Genomic DNA, 17767 nt, shown 5'->3' with positions numbered 1-17767 from the left:
CTACCTTGTATCAATCCAGCAATCCATGCTTCCACACCTCCATCCAGGCACCCATTCATCCATTACCCCATTCAGCCAGAATGTTATCATTCCAACCGCTTTCTTTTTCTCACCTATGCAAATATTGTTTTATCCTGACATCCATCAGTCCATTCACCCTTGCATCCATCCTTTCATCCTTTTTCCCTTCCTTCTCATTACAATTTCTTTCTTATTTTCATATGCCCTTCATTTCGCTCTTCCTTCCAGCCCTCTCTTGCTCTTTCTTTCCCTCTCTTTTACCCTTCATTTTTGGCCAGTAAATGTGCGCAAACATGCCTTTTTACTGCTTATAGAATTCGAGTTTCAGTGAATATTCATAATTTGCACATAACATCCTACAGACTTTCGCACTTCATGCACTGCAGCAAAATTGTCACATAGATCACTTTATAAAAACCTCTCACTTCTTAGCCAGAGAACAAAAAGTAAACACCAATCTACATGTTAGTTGTCTTTGAAACCACAGACATGTGATGTGATAAAAACAAAATGTAAAGGCATCTTAATTGACCATTCACCTTCTGATCTCCAGCATGTTTATTTCTGGGGGTGCTGCAGCACCCCACACACACCCCGCTTCTAGTGCCTATGAATCCAATTTTCTCTGTTGGGCGGCGTTCACATCCCCACGCCATTGCCCCTCTGCTTCTCCCAAGCAGTAGAGCCAAGCTCTAATTTCTTTGTGCATCCCAACAAGGCTGTTTATAGCGCCACCCATAGGGCATAATAATTTATTTCATATCTGAGGGTTTCCTTTCACCCGGGATCATTGAAATTTTTCGATCGTGTGGATGTGGCGTTTTTCGTATAATTATAGATTTGCCACATTTGTCACATACCCCATCATCTGCAGTGTAATCTTCAGATTTGAACAAAAACATTTTTATTTCTAGCTCAAACTGGTCAAAAGTTACTAAAATGGCTGGAATTAAAGCCTGAAACGGCTGGCCAAACCGTCATGCTCAGTGAAGGCAGTGCACTACCACTCTCCCTTAGTGCGTGTCACCCTCCAGGCCCTCCAGCCCCCACCCCCAAGACTTGGCAGGAAAGGAAAAATATAAGGAGCATTCATTATCATTTTATTTTCCCTTTCCTGCCACTTTTGCGGGGGAGCAACGCTCATACGACATAGCGAAGGAGCTGCTGTTGCGTACCCGGACACTCCACTACCATGGTTCAATAGATTCAAAAGTCTTTGTTGCATCTAGAAAGGCCCCCTCCACCATTATGTCAGGGTTAAGCTGATGGGTTACTGTGAAAGGGTTTTAGAAATTATTAACCTTTGATCTGCCAGGTATATTGTCAGCCTGGTCTGGACGAAAAACTCCAAGAAGGAGTGGGAGGATACCATTCATTAACAATTTTGCCAAAATGTTATTATCCACGTTTATCAAAGATGGCGGTCAATGTGAGGCAAATTGATTAGGCGGTTTCACGTCTTAAGGAGCAATATATCAATTGTTTCCCTAAAATTAGGTGACAAGCTCTTCCTGTTGGTTAGCTTAATTATAGACATCCAGCAGAAATGGGGTAAGTTCTGTAGCATACACTTAATAAATTTCAGGTGGTAGCCTGTCACCAATTTTCATAGTGCCCTTTACACCTTTAATTTCTTCCTCTGTAATTGGGAGGCAGAAGGGTTCCTGCTGTTATCTCTCCAGTGATGCTAATTTCGCCTTTTCTGAATATTCATTAATACCCTGCGCATTTGCTTTGACCATGTATAGGTTTAAGTAGTATTCTTGAAGTGTATTTAGTTTCGCATGTACCTCATATTAAACAACACCCTTTACAGTCTTAATTTGTAGAGTGTCTGCCTTGGCCCAGGCTGGGCGAATCATCCCCGCTGGGGTACGACTCTGTCTTGTTCCCTCACCAAATTTCCTGGCTGCTGCCAATTTCCCCAAGAATTTTTTTTCTCTTTGTGCAGCATCTCAAAAATGTACCCTTTTAGAGAGCAGAATCAAAGGAGTCAAGCGTTATTGCCTGCACTTGTTTGAGCTCACCAATTTCAGACTCAAGCTTAACCAGTGTCCATCTCAAGGCATGGAGATTGCCATGTCCTTTGGCAATACAGCCTCTCTGATAGGCACCTTAAATGTTTCCCAATGTGTATCAAATGTTTCGGCTAATCCCTGATCAGTCGCAAAAGTCAGCTTCTGTCTAATGTAGTTAAAGCATTCTGTGACATCATTAAGACCATATAGATGTACAATGACAATTTGGGCCCTTCCAATCCAGCCCGCACCATAACGCTGCATTCCATGCTGTGCATCTCCACCTGGGTCAGCCTGAACTGGGCATCCTTTCGAACCAAGACTGCCACCCTTGCTGGAATAGGTGGAAGGTGGAAGGTTTGCCAGATTCTTGGTGTAAAGTTTTGCTCAAGGCCGTAACTCACTCAGTAAAATCAAGCGAGATTCCAGCAGGACACTGGTTCAAGCAGAAAATGTCATGGAAAGTGGCATAATTTTACATTTTATTGAATTTAGCAAATTTTACTTAATGCAAAATTTTGAATTTTTGCCAGTGTAATTAAAATTTCAATGAGGATTTTGTCTATCCAAAAAGCACCATTTCCAAACACACGTTTGCCTGCACACTAACAGAGCCATTAGAAGACCCTATGTAAAACCTACCAAGCCCATGCGCACATCCCAGTTCTGTAATCGAATAACCAGAAAATTATGCATTTCAAAAGCAATAGTACCTAATACTGGGCAATGGGCATCCATTCAACTTCATGGTACAAATCAAAAACCAAAGAACAAAGGGCCCAATGTACAAAAAAGCCAGTTTGCGATTTCCTAATTGCGAAGTTTTGCGACTCGCAATTAGGAAATCGCAAACACCCATGTACAAATGTGTCCTAGACACATTTCACGATTTCCAGTGGTGCAACAAATAGACCTACCTCATTATTATTCATACCATCTCTGTGATTGCTTTTTAAATATAGCATTTTTTTTAAATGCATCAGTTTTCCGTAAGGGAAAACTGGATGCATTTAAAAAAAACACATAGCAAGCTATTTTTTCATTTTTGAAGAGCAGGCAGTGTTCCCTTGGGCCTCTGCCTGCTCTTAAAAAATGTTGGTGCCCACATTCACAAATGGACAGGGGTCCCTTGGGGACCACTTCTCGTTTGTGAATGGGTTACTATCAACTTGAAGTTGGTGGTAACTGCAAATGTTTTGCAACTGCATTCCCAGTGGCAAAACATTCCTACATACCAGTGTGACTTACTATTATGAATGGCCGCCCTTAACATGTCCTTCCTAACAGTGAATCACAAACCCTATTGTGCAAGTCAGTAATAGGTTAGCAGCTCGTAAAATAGGGTTGGTAAATGCCATTAAGCATTTTCCCAGTCGGGAACGGGCCGATGGGCCTTTTGCAAGTGGTAAAATACTTCGTACATCTGGTCCAAAGTCCTACGGCACACATACACCCATATTCATAGTTCATCATTTCAAAAGCATAAGGTTGAAATGTCCGATCTTCACTTCTTCGAGACAATGACTCTGGACCTCCATAACTTCAGCCAATCAGATATGTTGCGGACAAAATCACTACAAGCCCATGTAAAATGGTAGAAATTGGACATACGAATGCAGATAATATAACATATTAGCTTAAACTTGAGGAAGGACAGGAGGGTATATGTGTAGTTAGGAACCTTGGTATTGTAATTGAATGATTTGGACATGGGTGTATTGTATTGTATTTCACTGAAGCATTTATATAGAGCTTACTTGCCCTTGTGGGGCATTGAAATGTTTGTCTCCTTGGGCAGCAAGCTATGGCATGTAGGGTGTTCTGTTGAATGGTGGTTGTCTTTGTTTTGTGATCTCATGTGGAAAGTGATGACCATCACTGTGTGGTTATCGCTTTTTGGGACACAGTGCATAGAAGTGTGATAAAAGAAGAGGCGTGACAGATAGGCATGCAGTTTATGGTTCTCCACTAGTTGGCAGCTTTGGGCAGCTGTGCAAGAAATTTATGTTGTTTCTTAGTTTATAGTCTACTTATCTGATTACTGCATTGGGTTGTACAACCGGAAATTTTGTGCATAGTTATGGTCCTGAGTGGACAGGTTTCAAGAGAAAATAAAAGGGGCAGGGCTCTGCTGGTATGGGCTTTGTTACCATCATATCTTGTTTGTATACTCTCAAGCTTGACAGTAGACCCAACCGCACTCCTTTAGGAGATACAACAATCTTCGCAAATTTCTTAAATCAAAGTAGACAAGAGTGCACAAAAAGTACATCCAAGGAGGATTGAATTTTCACTTTAGTTTATTCATGTGTCGTAAGTGTCTTCTCTGTTGTGCTGTCACATCACAGCTTCATATGCAAAGTCTCATAGTTAATCAATCATTTCCAAAATACTTTTTAAACAATCCAAATCAATAACCAAAAGTATCTTCCAAGTACCCAATGCATTTTGTGCGAACTGCACTTCATCAGGGGAAATACATTTTAATCGGTACTAGTCGAATCTCTGTACGCGCTGTAACTCTACGATGCTGCATTCAGTCGAAGAACGTTACCATCATCCCACTTCTGAGTAAAGAAGCAGTTATAGTATATATGGTTATTTGAGACCTGCAGTGGTGGACTAGATTAAAGTCTTCCACCTGACCAGTAGTATGTGACAGGTTTCTTCATTTATTCCATACATTTGGGGATTGCTGGTTTATTGGCTGGCACAGGACTGGTGGACAATGCGTGTAGCATATTTTTCTATGTGAGTGTAAAAGGGGTAAGTTGTAGTTGGCTGCTGACTGCTAAGTGTTACAGTACTAGTATTAGTACGGGCCAGGAATGTTACATATGAATTGACATAACTATAAAATATCTATCTAGGATAACCATAGGTCATCTCTTTCAGCTTACCGGTATGAAGAACATAGTTTCCTGGTTAGGCTGTTCCCGAACTGTGGTTTGTAGGCTGAAAATTGAACTTGAAGGTGCGACTGTCTTTCTGGGTCCTGCTCTCAAGGATGTAGGATGGTGTAGTTATCTTGGAAATGGCCATAATTTCAACCTTCTTCTGAAGAATATATGCTCCTGGATGCTTTGAATGTTGGCTTGTAGCAAGTTCCAGTGCTTGGTGGCTTCTACTAAGAAAGCAGTGCCTCCTATGGATTTCTTGCAGTGAGGTGGCATGATCCTGGAGTGCAGTGTCCTGTATTGCTTGAATTTATCTTGTAGGTATAGTCGTCCTTTTTCTTGGGAGGCTCTGTGGACTCTGCAGAGTGTCTTGAACATTATCTTTCTACCTAGAGGTAGCCAGTGGAGTGATTGCAAGGATAGAGTCATGCATTTTCCTGGGAGACAGTGGCGGAGAAGGTCTTGAAGCAGCATTTTGTATGAGTAGTATGTTGCATCTGATCAATCGGGTTGTGCCAATGTATAGGCTGTTAACATATTCAAGGTTTCAAATTGCGATTGTAAGGATGATTTTATCTTGCTGTTGGCATCCAAGGTCTGCGAATGTGCTCGCAGTGTTTTCATTGTGAAAAGGCACACTATATGATGTTGGTAATGTGGTATCAAAGATAAGTCTAAATCCATGGTTAACCCAAGGTTCTTGACTCCCCTTGATGTTGTTGGAGGAGCCTCAAGAGCCTTGAGCCATATGGGGGTAGGCAGTGTTTTTGCCATTTTCTGCAGATCATCATCCTCATCTTTCTGGTGTTGAGCTTTAGATGGTTAGTCATCATCCATGGGTTTATGGTGCAAAGGCAGTCAAGTTTTGAGTTGTAGAGGTCTTCCAGGCTGTCCATCTGTAGAATAATTTGGGTGTCATCTGTATAGTTATAATGGGTGAGGTTGAACGATTGTATCAGGTTTGGTAAGAGGGTTTGGTAGATGTTGAATAGATGGGATATGATGGACCCTTGAAGAACTGTGTTGGGTGTGAAGAGTTGATGTGAAAAGTGGTAAAATAGTACAATTTGTCTGTCTCTGAGATAAGAAGCCATCTATTTTAGAGCATTTTCACATACTGCCAGATTATGGAGCCTTTGTAGTAATGTGTGGTGATAGACAGTGTCAAATGGAGATGATAACTCCAGAAGCATTAATGCAGCCACTCTGTTCCATCCTCTTCACGCTGAGTTTTAAATCATCCCATGTGAATATGATGGCTGACTCTGTGCCTCCACCTCTTCCGAATCCAGAATGTGGTATTACAATAAGTCATTATCTTCCATAAAATGTGAAGGCTGGGTAAGCACTGTTTTTTCAAATATTTTTCTTAAGAATGATCCATTTGATATAGGCCTGTAGTTTGCTGGGTCGGATGGGTCAAATTCTTTTTTTGGGGGGAGTGGTTTAACACAGAAATTTCTCAGTTTGGGTGGGAATGAAACTAGTTCCAGGATTTTGTGGAGTAAGCATCTACCTGCCTCCCCTGCACAAGTTGTGTCAAGGATATCTTTAAGGAGTTTTGGAGATGCCAGAACTGAAAGGGCAACTGCTTGTGATTTAAATATAAAGAAAATCTTTTTCTGAGAGGGTATTGGAATTATGTAGTGATGGAAGATTGCTTATCTCTCTTACTATGTTGGTTGGGTGTAAATTTTTCATCTTTTTAATTATATGAATATTTTGTCACAGAAGTCTTGCGATTGTGACGCCTCTGTGTTTTAGCAGTCTGGATTGTGCAATTCAGCTAGAACCTTGGAGGTCTTTAGAAGGTCAGTCAGCATCAGTTATTTCAATTAAAATCAAATCAATAGCTTTATTTCGATAACACGTATCATAAAAGCATTATTCAACAGTTGTACAGTAAATAAAAACATGTATAGATTTTTAAATACAGAAATTCGCTACGAATGTGCTTGCACAACATTTTTGACGTCATGTTTATACACAAAAGTTTAAAACAAAAATCATTAAAAGCATTTATCTAAAAAGTGTGTATCCAAGTTTCTATGAATTCATTCCATACCATGTACTCATTGGTTAAAAGAGTTTGTATAAAAAATGGTAAAAAAGAACACAGCTCAGCGCAGCAGTATTTATATAAAGTCAGGGATGTGGAATTCCTATAGCCCGACTCCCAGGACATATTGTTTAGGGACAAGGGCAACAAGTTTTAATGTGTATTTTGTCCTTGGGACCAGTAGGCCCAGCCCCCTGCAGCACAAACCCTTTGGCTGCAAGTTTGCAGTAGCACATTAAGGGCCAGGGAAGGGCACTGCCTGAAGTTAAGTTATTATTTGTTTGCCTATGTTAATACTGTTCAAACTTGTATTAATGGTTCAATAATTGAAAGCCTTTATTATTAGGGTGAGCGCTCTAAGTAAATGTAATTTCTGATCGCACTACTGACAGTGGTTACAGTATAAAAATGTGTACTCACGGTTTCAAAGTTTAGTAATATGAGGCTATGCATAATGCTCCCAGAATGCTCTCTGATTAGATGCAAATATTTGCAGAAGCTTGAGAGCAAGATTAATGACTGTGCTTTCAATATAAAATGTTCCTAAAAAATGAAAGTAGGAAAAAAAAAACATTTTGCTAAACTACTGTGACATTTCGGGTACCGTTTCTTTGCAGCATCATTTAGTAAAATGTGTTGATGCATGCTAGTGTTTCACAAAAATATTCATATTGGACAATCAGTGTAACCTGTTTCAATAAGATTATGAGAAAAATAAAAATAAACAAGCATTGGCAAAGTCGGTAGGTCTGAAATTAGTGATCAGCTTTTTAGTTTTGCCAATACGTGACTTTCTTTGGCATGGTTTTTGGAAAGCCTACTTGATGTGAGAGTTGCCGGGCCCTCACCATTATAACAAACATTGGCAAAAGCAAAAAAAAATTGGTCTAAAAAAATCACACACTGCCACATTAGTTACTGCCACTGAACAAAACTACTTTGTGTGCCAATATACTCCTTGTGAAAGTGCTTAATGCCGTCACTCACAGTGAAGCCAGCCGATACAGAGAGAGGGAGAGAGAATTCTAACAAACACAAAAGGTTGTGGTTAACGCCAGACCAAATTAGGGGCAGCTGTATGGCTTTCGTGAATTTACAAGAATTTATAGAAGTAGGGCAAGAAATGTACTCCTGGAAAATATTTGCGAACTGCAGTTTATCATGAGCAAATATGCATGTGTAGATTTGCTCATGCGAAAACCCGAGTGTTTGCAAGGTCATTTTCCCATCAACCACTTTTTTCCCAACTCTGGAAGAAGGTTTACACCTGCCATTGTCAGGAGTACATTTCCAACATTTCTCAGTATGGGAAAAGATTAGAGAAGAGTTGTTGAAAACCCTTAAAACATCCAAGTTAGTAGATTTGCACAGACTTAAAGGGCATTCCAACCCTGGAACTATTGCTTACCACTACCTTCAGACCCAGTATGTAGATCTGCAGAAACGTGGCAACATAAAGAGATTGCTAGTATTCAAAAACTACTATGGTATGAGCCCTGGCGTAATCAGAGAGGCTATATAAGAGCTCTTATATAATGAGATTGCTGCCATAATTTGTCGCCAAATCACATGGCACCAAAGGGACAAGTGGATTTTGTTACAGGACAAGTAGATTTATGAAGCAACTTGCCCCATGGACAAGTAGATATTTTAATAAATTCCACACCCCTGTAAAGTGCCCATCTGAAGAGATATTCTAGATTTATGATGCCATCCCGATATAAGCTGTGGTTCAGTAGATGCAACGTCACATAGCTTTTTGACGGCCTCTGGTGTCATTCAAAGCCTATAGTTAGGTCACCCCACACAGGGCTTTATGCCTAACTAACCAAGTGTGGCTTAGAAACATAGCCACCCCACAAAAGAACAGGACGCTTGGGTCTGATTTTAGAAAGCGCAGAGCAACCTGGTGGTCACAGGTGCCCATGTCACTGCAAATCAGTTTTAACCACTTGGACCTTGCGTTGTGGTAAGCTGGGCAAGCAAACATGACATGGGCAACACACTCCGCTGGGCTCCACAACAAGGGCAACTTTCTGTTATGTTCACGGCTGAGTGCCATTTTGATGTTAGAGCATTAACAAGGAGCGAGCAAAGCCTAAACTGAGTATACAGAGCCCTGTCCCGTGGGACCTGGATCACATCTAGGTATGGCTCCAGACTTCTAGTCTGCTTTAATGTAAAAAAATAATCTGTTAATCTCCCCATATTCGGTTTACTGAGCTCCTGACTATCAATCCAATCCCAGTATTTGCGCTTAAGTTTCCTTCTTACTCTGAGGATTTTGGGTGTCCCACGATTCTTTAAGGCCAAGTAGTATCATAGTTTTCCTCCCATATGATATCCCCTTGACCCTATGGTGCACACCTAAATTCATTACCTCCATTAGAGCTGTGGCATAATTGGTGAGCTCTGCGGTACGCCTTAGGCGAACCCAGAAGAGCAATGGGAGGAGCTTAGCAATGTGTCTAAACGGCGGCCTACCCATATCGTGCCTTAGAGGTGTTAATGGGGTGTTACGGGGAAGCATCACTAAAGCATCACTAAATCCCTCAAGAACTTATGCTTAGACCTACTGATTTTGTCTACATTCTCAAACCCCCATAGCTTCCGTAGAGAGCCGAGCTAACTGCCTTTGCATCATAGACTACGAGGGCCGCGGGAAATGGCCTGCTATATGAGGAGCGATGTTCTTTGGTTAGTGCCCCGGCCACACGTTTATGATTCATAAGCATTTTAGCTAAATGGGGCCTTCAAAGCATTTTGTCTGAGAGTCGAATGCCAAGGTATTCAAAGGTCCCGACTATCTCCAGGGCGTTACCATTCAGTGTGAGATTGTTCCTAATAGATTTGTGGGGGTTAAAAACCATGAGCTTTGTCTTTGGGGTATTAATAACTAAGCCCCGGGAGTCACAGAAAGATTGGTATCTGTTTATTAGTTTTTGTAGCCCAACTGGGGTCTTCTACACCAACAGGGTGTCGTCAGTGACTAGGAGAGTCAGAATTATTTCTCCCACCAAGATTGGGGCGTCGGCTGGGTCTTCTTGGAGATACCTCTCCACCCAGTTTACATATAAGGAGAACAGGGTGGGGGCCATGACGCAACCCTGGCACACTCGCCAACAGGGATCTGCTCTGTCAGCTGAACTGGGGCTCCCCATCTCACCTGGGCGTAGTTTCCCTCATGGAGGCGAATCACTAGGTTAAGGATTAAGGGTGGAATGCCCATGTTTTTAAGGATCTGACGCAATCTGGTCCTAGGTACCAGATCGAATGCAGTCTTTAAATCAATAAATGCAAGGTAAAGGCTGCCCTTTCCAGTTAGCACGAGTTTCCAGTATATAAGCATCTGCCTAAACACCTGGTCGATCGTCCCAGTACTGGCCCTAAAGCCAGCCTGGTATTTAGAAAGGACATCCTCCTCTTCAGACCATGACTTGAATTCTCTGTATGAGGACCCTCCCTACACCTTTTGCATTACGTCAATCAGACTTATAGGCCTGTAATTTGAGGGATCTTCCCTGTCACCTTTTTTGCAAATCGGGACCCCTTTGGCGCCTTTCCAAGATTCTGGAACTGGGCAACCTGCAACTATAGCGTTGAACAATAGCTGAAAATAACGTGGCCAGCCTCTGGGGTCAGACAAGAATAGATCTTCTGGAAGTCCGTCTGGTCCAGGAATTTTAGCAGGGACAAGTTTCTTTAATTGCTGCCTCGATTTCGACCAACGAAAAGGGATCAATAGCATTCCCTACTGGCGAGACGTCTGTGGGTCCACATGGCTCCTCCAGACATCCGTCCTCTGAGGTGGAATATAGTTTCACAAAGTGGTCATGCCATTCGTGGCAGGTGATGTGATTGGGCAGAGTACCTAAGTCCCTGTTATTGCCCCGGCTCACTAATGACCAAAATTGGTTCCTGTTCTTCCCCAGACTTGCATTCTTCAATTTCTTCTAGTGGAGTTCATCCCATTAAATTATTTTTGCTTTGTGCATCAGTTATTTATATGTATGGAGTAGTGTTTTTTGTGGTTCTACTGGCCCTTAGGTAGCTTCTATTATAGTGGCGTAGTGTGATTTTGTCTTGGTCATTTCTTGACTGCCTCCAATTGTAGTATGTTGCGTTGTGCTTCCATTCTTTTGATGCTGTCTTTTATCCATGTGATTTCCTTTTTGTGGTCATCCTGGGATGTGGCCTTTTTTTGGTATCTGTTTGTTCAATGAAGTGGAGATCCAGTTGTAGATGTGTATGTCTTTTGGTTGTATGTTTATTGGGGGTTCGTTCAAAATGGGAGTTGAGTTTGTGGATATCTATTTTTACAATTGCATGTATGAGCAGTTTTTGTAGTTGGATTTGGTGTCTTAGAAGTGTTGTTGTTGATCAGCGTGTTGATCTTCACAGGGATAATGTTTCGGTCCATCTGTAGGGGGAGTTGTCTACAACTGAGGCATGTTCTAAGGGTGCAAGCTTCTAGGTTTGTTGTATTAGCTGTGGTTGGAATCAGACTTCCTGTCAAACCATATGTTGAGGTCTCCTATAATGTATAGTTTTGAGTGCTCCAGATGGGTCTTACTCACTGCATCTAGTAAGTAAGCATGGGCGAATTTTGCGAATCTTGCGTTCGCGAATTTTGCGGATTTGCGAACTCGCAATCCGCAAAATCCGCGAATTCTCGCGAATTTGCGGATTTTTTTTTTTGTGTTTGCGCGGGTTTCTGCCAGTTCGCGAGGGTTTTGTACAATTTCGCAAATTGCGAACTTACCTGTCGGGTCGCAAGTTTCGCGAACTTGTTGTTTCTACGTGTCCAGCCTGTTTGGGACACTCTTCTTCATCACTGCCACTCTCTGTCATCACTGCCACTCTCTGACTACTCATGCCACCCTCTGGCCCACCCATGCCACCCTCTGTTTCATCACAGCACCCTCTGGTTGTCCAGTCAGTGTACATTATTCTGGCAACGCAAGCACACCTTCCCTGCCTCAAGTGACCTGAATTAATTTGGGGCTGATTAATGTGTCACAGAATATTTTTTTAGCTGGCACCTGCTTCCTTAGTGCTTCCTGATTAGTGATCTTTTGCACTTGCTAAGTGCTTTCATTGTTGCAAAATTAGTTACAACACCTGCCCTGCCCCAACTGACAATAATGAATTAGGGGCTGATTAATGGATTTGAACTTCCAGCCTGGCTCCTGCTTGTCTCCCTTAGCTGTAATTCAGGACCTTTGTGGCATATGTGTAACTATTCTGAGGTTCAGAGCAGGGTCACATAATAGTTGCAACTGGCAACTGAACTCTGGAGGGGCCCCTCAGGAAGCACTACAGGAAATGGCTACTAATGATGAGCCTGAACTTTTGAACCTGGTAAGTAGTTTCAGTTTTGCTAAGATCGTATTTCTGCAATTTTGCACTTATTCGCGGGGCGCGAAGTTGTACTGGGAAGCCGCGAACTCACGCGAACAGTGCGAGCAAAATCCGCTGCTCGCGGATTTGCGGATTTTGCGGGAGATTCGCAAATCTCGCGGATTGCGAATTTACCAAAAATCCGCAAAATCCGCGAGCGAAACGGATTTTCCGCCCATGCATACTAGTAAGGCATTTTTAAAGTTTGCATTGCTGGGTGGCAGTCAACATATTAAGAGAAAGGATTGATAGTTGGAGTGGGATGAAATATTTTCATCAATAATTAACAGCTGTTCATGGTTTGGTTTTCAATTTGTTTTTTTTTTAGATATTCTTTGTGGGTGATGCCAGACTGCCTTCTATTTTGCCAAAACGGTCTTATTAATTATACAAAATCTGGCGAATGCATTTCTGACATGTGGGTGCAAAGTCTTAGCTGAGCCATGTTTCTGTAATGAAGATGAGGTTTGGTATTGTTTCTGAGAGTTGGTAAAAAATGTGGAAGTAATTTTTGTTCATGGATCTTCTAATGAAGAATAAGCACTGTAGTTGTTTTCTTTCTCTCCTCTTTATGTGAAAGTGCTTTGAAGTGTCTGTCTGATACAGTATGGGAGGAGGAATAGGGACATTGAGGATTCTGGTGGTGGTGGGATGGATACAGCCTGGGTGGAAGTGTGGTTACTTGGGTAGATAATTCAAACGTTTGAGGCAAGTGTGCAAGAGGGGCTTTATATGGAGTGTATTGATGTCACTACTATGTTGTCTGGTGGTTTGAATGGGGTGTGGTGGGTGTTGGGGGAAGATCATATCAGATGATTTGGTGATTAAACATTCACGTCTTCTCTTGATTTGTAATTTCCTTTTGGTAAGTATCATCATGTTTGTCAGTTTTTTTGGGTTATGGTATTAGAGTTGGTGTGTTTTTGATAGGTTGGTGTAGGTTATGTGGTTGCTTTCGACATTGAAGAGGTTATATGGTTGATGCGGGTGGTTTAGTAGTGGTTATGGGCTGTCAGTGAATGTATCTGAGGGATGTGCATGTAGAATAGGTAGTTTTAGGAAGTAGTATTAGATTAATAAAAATGCAAATGAGCGCTTGCTTACCTGAGGTTTTAATGATGGAAATGCAGAGTTTCTGGCCCGAATCGATTTCCAGGCCTTAACAGGCCCAAACAGACAGCACTCATAACTCTGTATCTGGACACCTAGGCGGGACATCTTAACACCTCAGGTTAAACAACCCTGGTTATTAGATTATTTGGGCCAATGGTAAGCCTGGGCATAACTCTCACGAGCAGAAACACTGGCCCTAGGAATAAATCAGAGCCCAAGAGATAAGCCTGAGAGCCAATCAGACCCTAGCCTTAGGAACCAATGGGAGTCCACCATCAGAGGGTAAGATTTAAGTGGGTTGGTAAGCAGATTACCTATTTTCAGGATTAACAGCAGCTTTTTGAAGTCAGAATTTGAAACTACAGATTAGTGATTGGTTTAAAAATCTAGGAAAGAGTGTATGAAAGGGAGTGATAGAATAGAACATGGTTTACAGATTACAAGTAGAAGTTATATGGTCAAAAATGCACATCATCAACTTTGATATGCAATTCTATCAAAATGTTATTATGAAAACGATTGCCACCTGGGAGCTCTAGACATACATAACTACTAGCTCAAGAGCTGACTGGGAGTCTTACCAAAATGCAAAATGGAAACATGCCCAGTGATACTAACTTGGGAGGTACATGGGACCTCTGACCCTGCACAACCTGCAATGACATTGGATGCCATCAGTGTCACCATTGGGTATCCTACCCAATAGTGGCCCGTGGTGGAAGTGCTGCTGGGCGCTGACGTGGGGCAGGGTTGCAGGGTGTAGGGTGGGGTGTAGTAAACTATGGATTACGGCTGATTAGAGCTAAGTAAACATATAAATAAATAAAACAAATTGTGTTGCGCGTGCTGCATCACCAAATGCGATGCAGCGCGCCTAACACAATTCGTTAAGGCAATGAGTATAGATCTGTACCGCCCAATCCATTCAATCTTCACACTTCTAGCCTCTCCTTCGGTCTTCCATGTATGGTTTAATCATACAAGGTATCAGTTCAAGTGTTTGGTGTGGAAGTGTTCATTTCATGATCCCAGAGTCAACCATACCAGGAGAATCAATGTCTTTAGGGATGCACAATTAATGGGAAATTCATTTTGAACCATTAGATTTCCCTGAGAAAAGAGGAATTACATGGGGAATCTGCAATTATTTGCCTCATTCCCCCGTAATTGCCAAATCTCCCCACAGCTTTCCCCAGAGATTTTGACAACTTTCTGCAGGTGAAATATCTGGGAGAATCATGATGGTCTGCGTCCTCTTTGTGAAGCTGATCATTTCTGATGGGTCCGAGTGACAGGGACACTGATCCTATCAGGAATTTCGGGCCTCTCATAATGAGCACCAAATTCATCTGGTTCGGATTGTGCCTGGCCACAGTCTCCTTGTGGACCTTGCCCATTCCATTCCTCAGACATAATTATTGGGAGCAATAAGGTGGATCCAGACTGTCCCTTCAGAAATGTGGAAAAACCAACAGAATCACTAATACGCAATGCAATTATCGAAGATAATAGCCATTTACCTCTGGAGTTTCATTAGAGATCCTGGGTGAAAAACAATTGTCTGTATCTGAATTGCCACAGACCTTGTAAAGAGACCTTTATTTTGCAAATTCATTGTAGCCATTCCACCTCTCACATTACAAGATATTTCATTCAGCTTGCTCAACAGGTCTGTGAATCCCAGGAGCCCATTCTTATCGGCCCCAATACTGTTCTTGACCAAAAAACAAGTAGTATGAGAGCTAATGTTTCCTTCTCTTTTTATCTAGATGCTCTTCCTGTGGCTACTCCCGAAGATCTCATGGAGAAACATGTGCTTCTGTTTAATGTTTCTGTGCCAAGATATGAGGAGGTGACACGAGCTGAGCTCAGGGTCCATATCTCTTCTCACCATGATACAGACAAGCTTCTCAACTGGAAGTGTGGCGTGTCCATTTATGATGTCAAAGACGCAGATTTTCTAGGGAGCTCCCAGGCTCCAAAATCTTTCCTGGCCTTCAAAGAAATCCAAAAGACTGGGTGGGAGTTGTTTGAAGTGACAGCTGCGGTTAAGAGATGGGTGAGAACTGACCAACCAAAGAACAGGCTGGAAGTGGTGCTGGAGAGTAATACAGACACTGGGCATGGCGGTCATGGACAAAGTGTAAGTCACCTAAGCACCGACTCCAGGAATGTGCCAATTCTGATTATATTTTCTGATGACCAAAGCAATGGAGTCAAAGAGATGAAACTAGAACTCAGAGAGATGATCAGCCATGAGCAGGAGAGCGTCATAAAGAAGCTTGCAAAAAATAGCACAGGAGAAGATGAAGGTATTGAGGAGGAGACGGATGAGATATCCTTCCCCTTGCTTGAAGGCCACACGTCTTCATCCCGAAGCAAGCGTAGTGTTGGAAACAACATCTGTAGGAAGACATCCCTGCGTGTGAGCTTCAAGGATATAGGGTGGGACTCTTGGGTCATTGCCCCAAAGGATTATGATGCATTTGAATGTAAGGGAACATGCTACTTCCCACTGACAGATGATGTCACTCCAACTAAACATGCAATAGTGCAGACACTCATGCACCTCAAGCACCCAAAGAAAGCAGCCAAGGCCTGCTGTGTCCCAACCAAGCTGGACCCAATCTCCATATTGTACAAAGACGATGCTGGAGTTCCAACCATAAAATATCACTATGATGGCATGAAGGTGGCAGAGTGTGGATGTAGGTAATTTGATGGAACACAACAAGGGTGGCACCTGATCCACCTTCAGTTCCTTCCTGCCACAGAGTACACACAGTGACATGCAAAATAAGTTGAACAGGTTAGAGGCTTGAAGAGTAAACAGTAATAAAAGGTGGAGAAAGATACAATGGTCAAAGCAGTCTCAGGCTTGTGCTTCAGAATATGGAATTACACAGTATTCCTAACACTAAGACTGAATCAACATGGTGTTTATAGGCCATCTCTACGCTGTACTTACATGTACCTATATGTTCACCTGCTTATTATCCCGTTAAAGATATTTGCCTCCATCTGTCCAGTGTGAGGTTCCCTTGTATTGGATGTCAGTGGGATGATGGTGCGATAAAGAGAGAGAAAGACTGACAGGGTGATCCTGGAGTGTGGGTCTGTCAGTGGGGGCATCGTACTCTTCAGGTTGACTGTTCAAGTGCATTTTAGAGTTCCAAAATCTAGGTGTTTGCCCTAATGATTCCACCGCACCTGGGCAACTGGTAAACCGTGAAAAAAAGAAGCAGTGTGTGGAAACGAATTTAGAAAAATCACTGAAATACAGAACACATGAATTAATCCCTATTACTGAGTATCACCATCCCAAACAACATATACTCATTTATTTCTGACATCACGAGCAAACACCATTTCCAAGTATCAGAGATCGTTTATCTAGCAAACCAACATTCAATATATTGATAGTACATTACATCACATATAACATATATAGTAATACCCAGTAATAGGGATTAATTAATGTTTTCTCTATAAGAGTGATTTTTCTAAAACTGTTCCCACACACTGCCTATTTTTGCATGGTTCAAGTGCATTTTGGGAGCAGGAAAGTATTATAACCATAGACAGTGTCTCCCTAAATTTTTGTCTCTTGAATTTTTGCAACCTTCTCAGGAACTTTTGCAGATTTGTCAACTCAAGGGGCACAATCACAATTTCACGTGGGAACATCCTTTGCGACGCAACTTTTACCACACAGTGCCTTCACAACGCAGGTTTTTCAATGCAAGTCATTACAACGAATTGCGCTCTAGGATAGGTAATAGTTTAATTTACTATCCAACACCTTCCCTACTATCCACGGGGACTGGAGTTGGAATAGTAAATTAAACTATTCACTGTTCAGCACCCCCAATGCAAGTCGTTGTAACGACTTGTGTTGAAAAACCTGCATTGTAAAAGCATGCGTGGTAAAAGCATGCGTTGTAGCAACGTACATCCTTTCACGTGGGTCCAAATGAGGACCTTGATCTTTCATCTGGAATCAACAGCAGCTCAATGATCTAACAGTGCAATAACAAACGAGGTTCCACCTGCAACCCAGCCGTTCACCAGAACTAAACCACAGAGGACCACCTACGGTATGCTAAGCCAGCCAAACTGTAGTACAAGAGACACCACCAATAGTCTAGTGAGGCAGCAACAGAATAAACGCTCAGGAAGAGTGTAGTAAGGAGGTCCACGCTTGTAGGATGTAATTAAAGATGATTTATTCAAGCAGGTAACATGTTTAATACTTCCAG

At 42.1% G+C, this 17767-nt stretch overlaps 1 protein-coding gene across 1 annotated transcript in view; it reads left to right on the top strand.

The window, feature by feature from the left end:
* The window catches only part of GDF2 (growth differentiation factor 2), a 33928-nt gene extending 17404 nt beyond the window's left edge, over positions 1–16524 (top strand). The window contains exon 2 of the mRNA XM_086921786.1: positions 15278–16524. Within this exon, the coding sequence (XP_086777912.1) occupies positions 15278–16224 (947 nt within the window). The 3' untranslated portion in view covers positions 16225–16524. The remainder of the gene's footprint in view (positions 1–15277) is intronic.
* The last annotated feature ends 1243 nt before the right edge of the window (positions 16525–17767 follow it).

The sequence above is a fragment of the Lissotriton vulgaris genome, chromosome 5, assembly GCF_964263255.1.
Source record: "Lissotriton vulgaris chromosome 5, aLisVul1.2, whole genome shotgun sequence".
In the NCBI taxonomy this organism is placed as follows: domain Eukaryota; kingdom Metazoa; phylum Chordata; class Amphibia; order Caudata; family Salamandridae; genus Lissotriton; species Lissotriton vulgaris.
The sequence above is the reverse complement of the archived record's forward strand: the minus strand, read 5'-3'. Positions and strand labels throughout refer to the sequence as shown.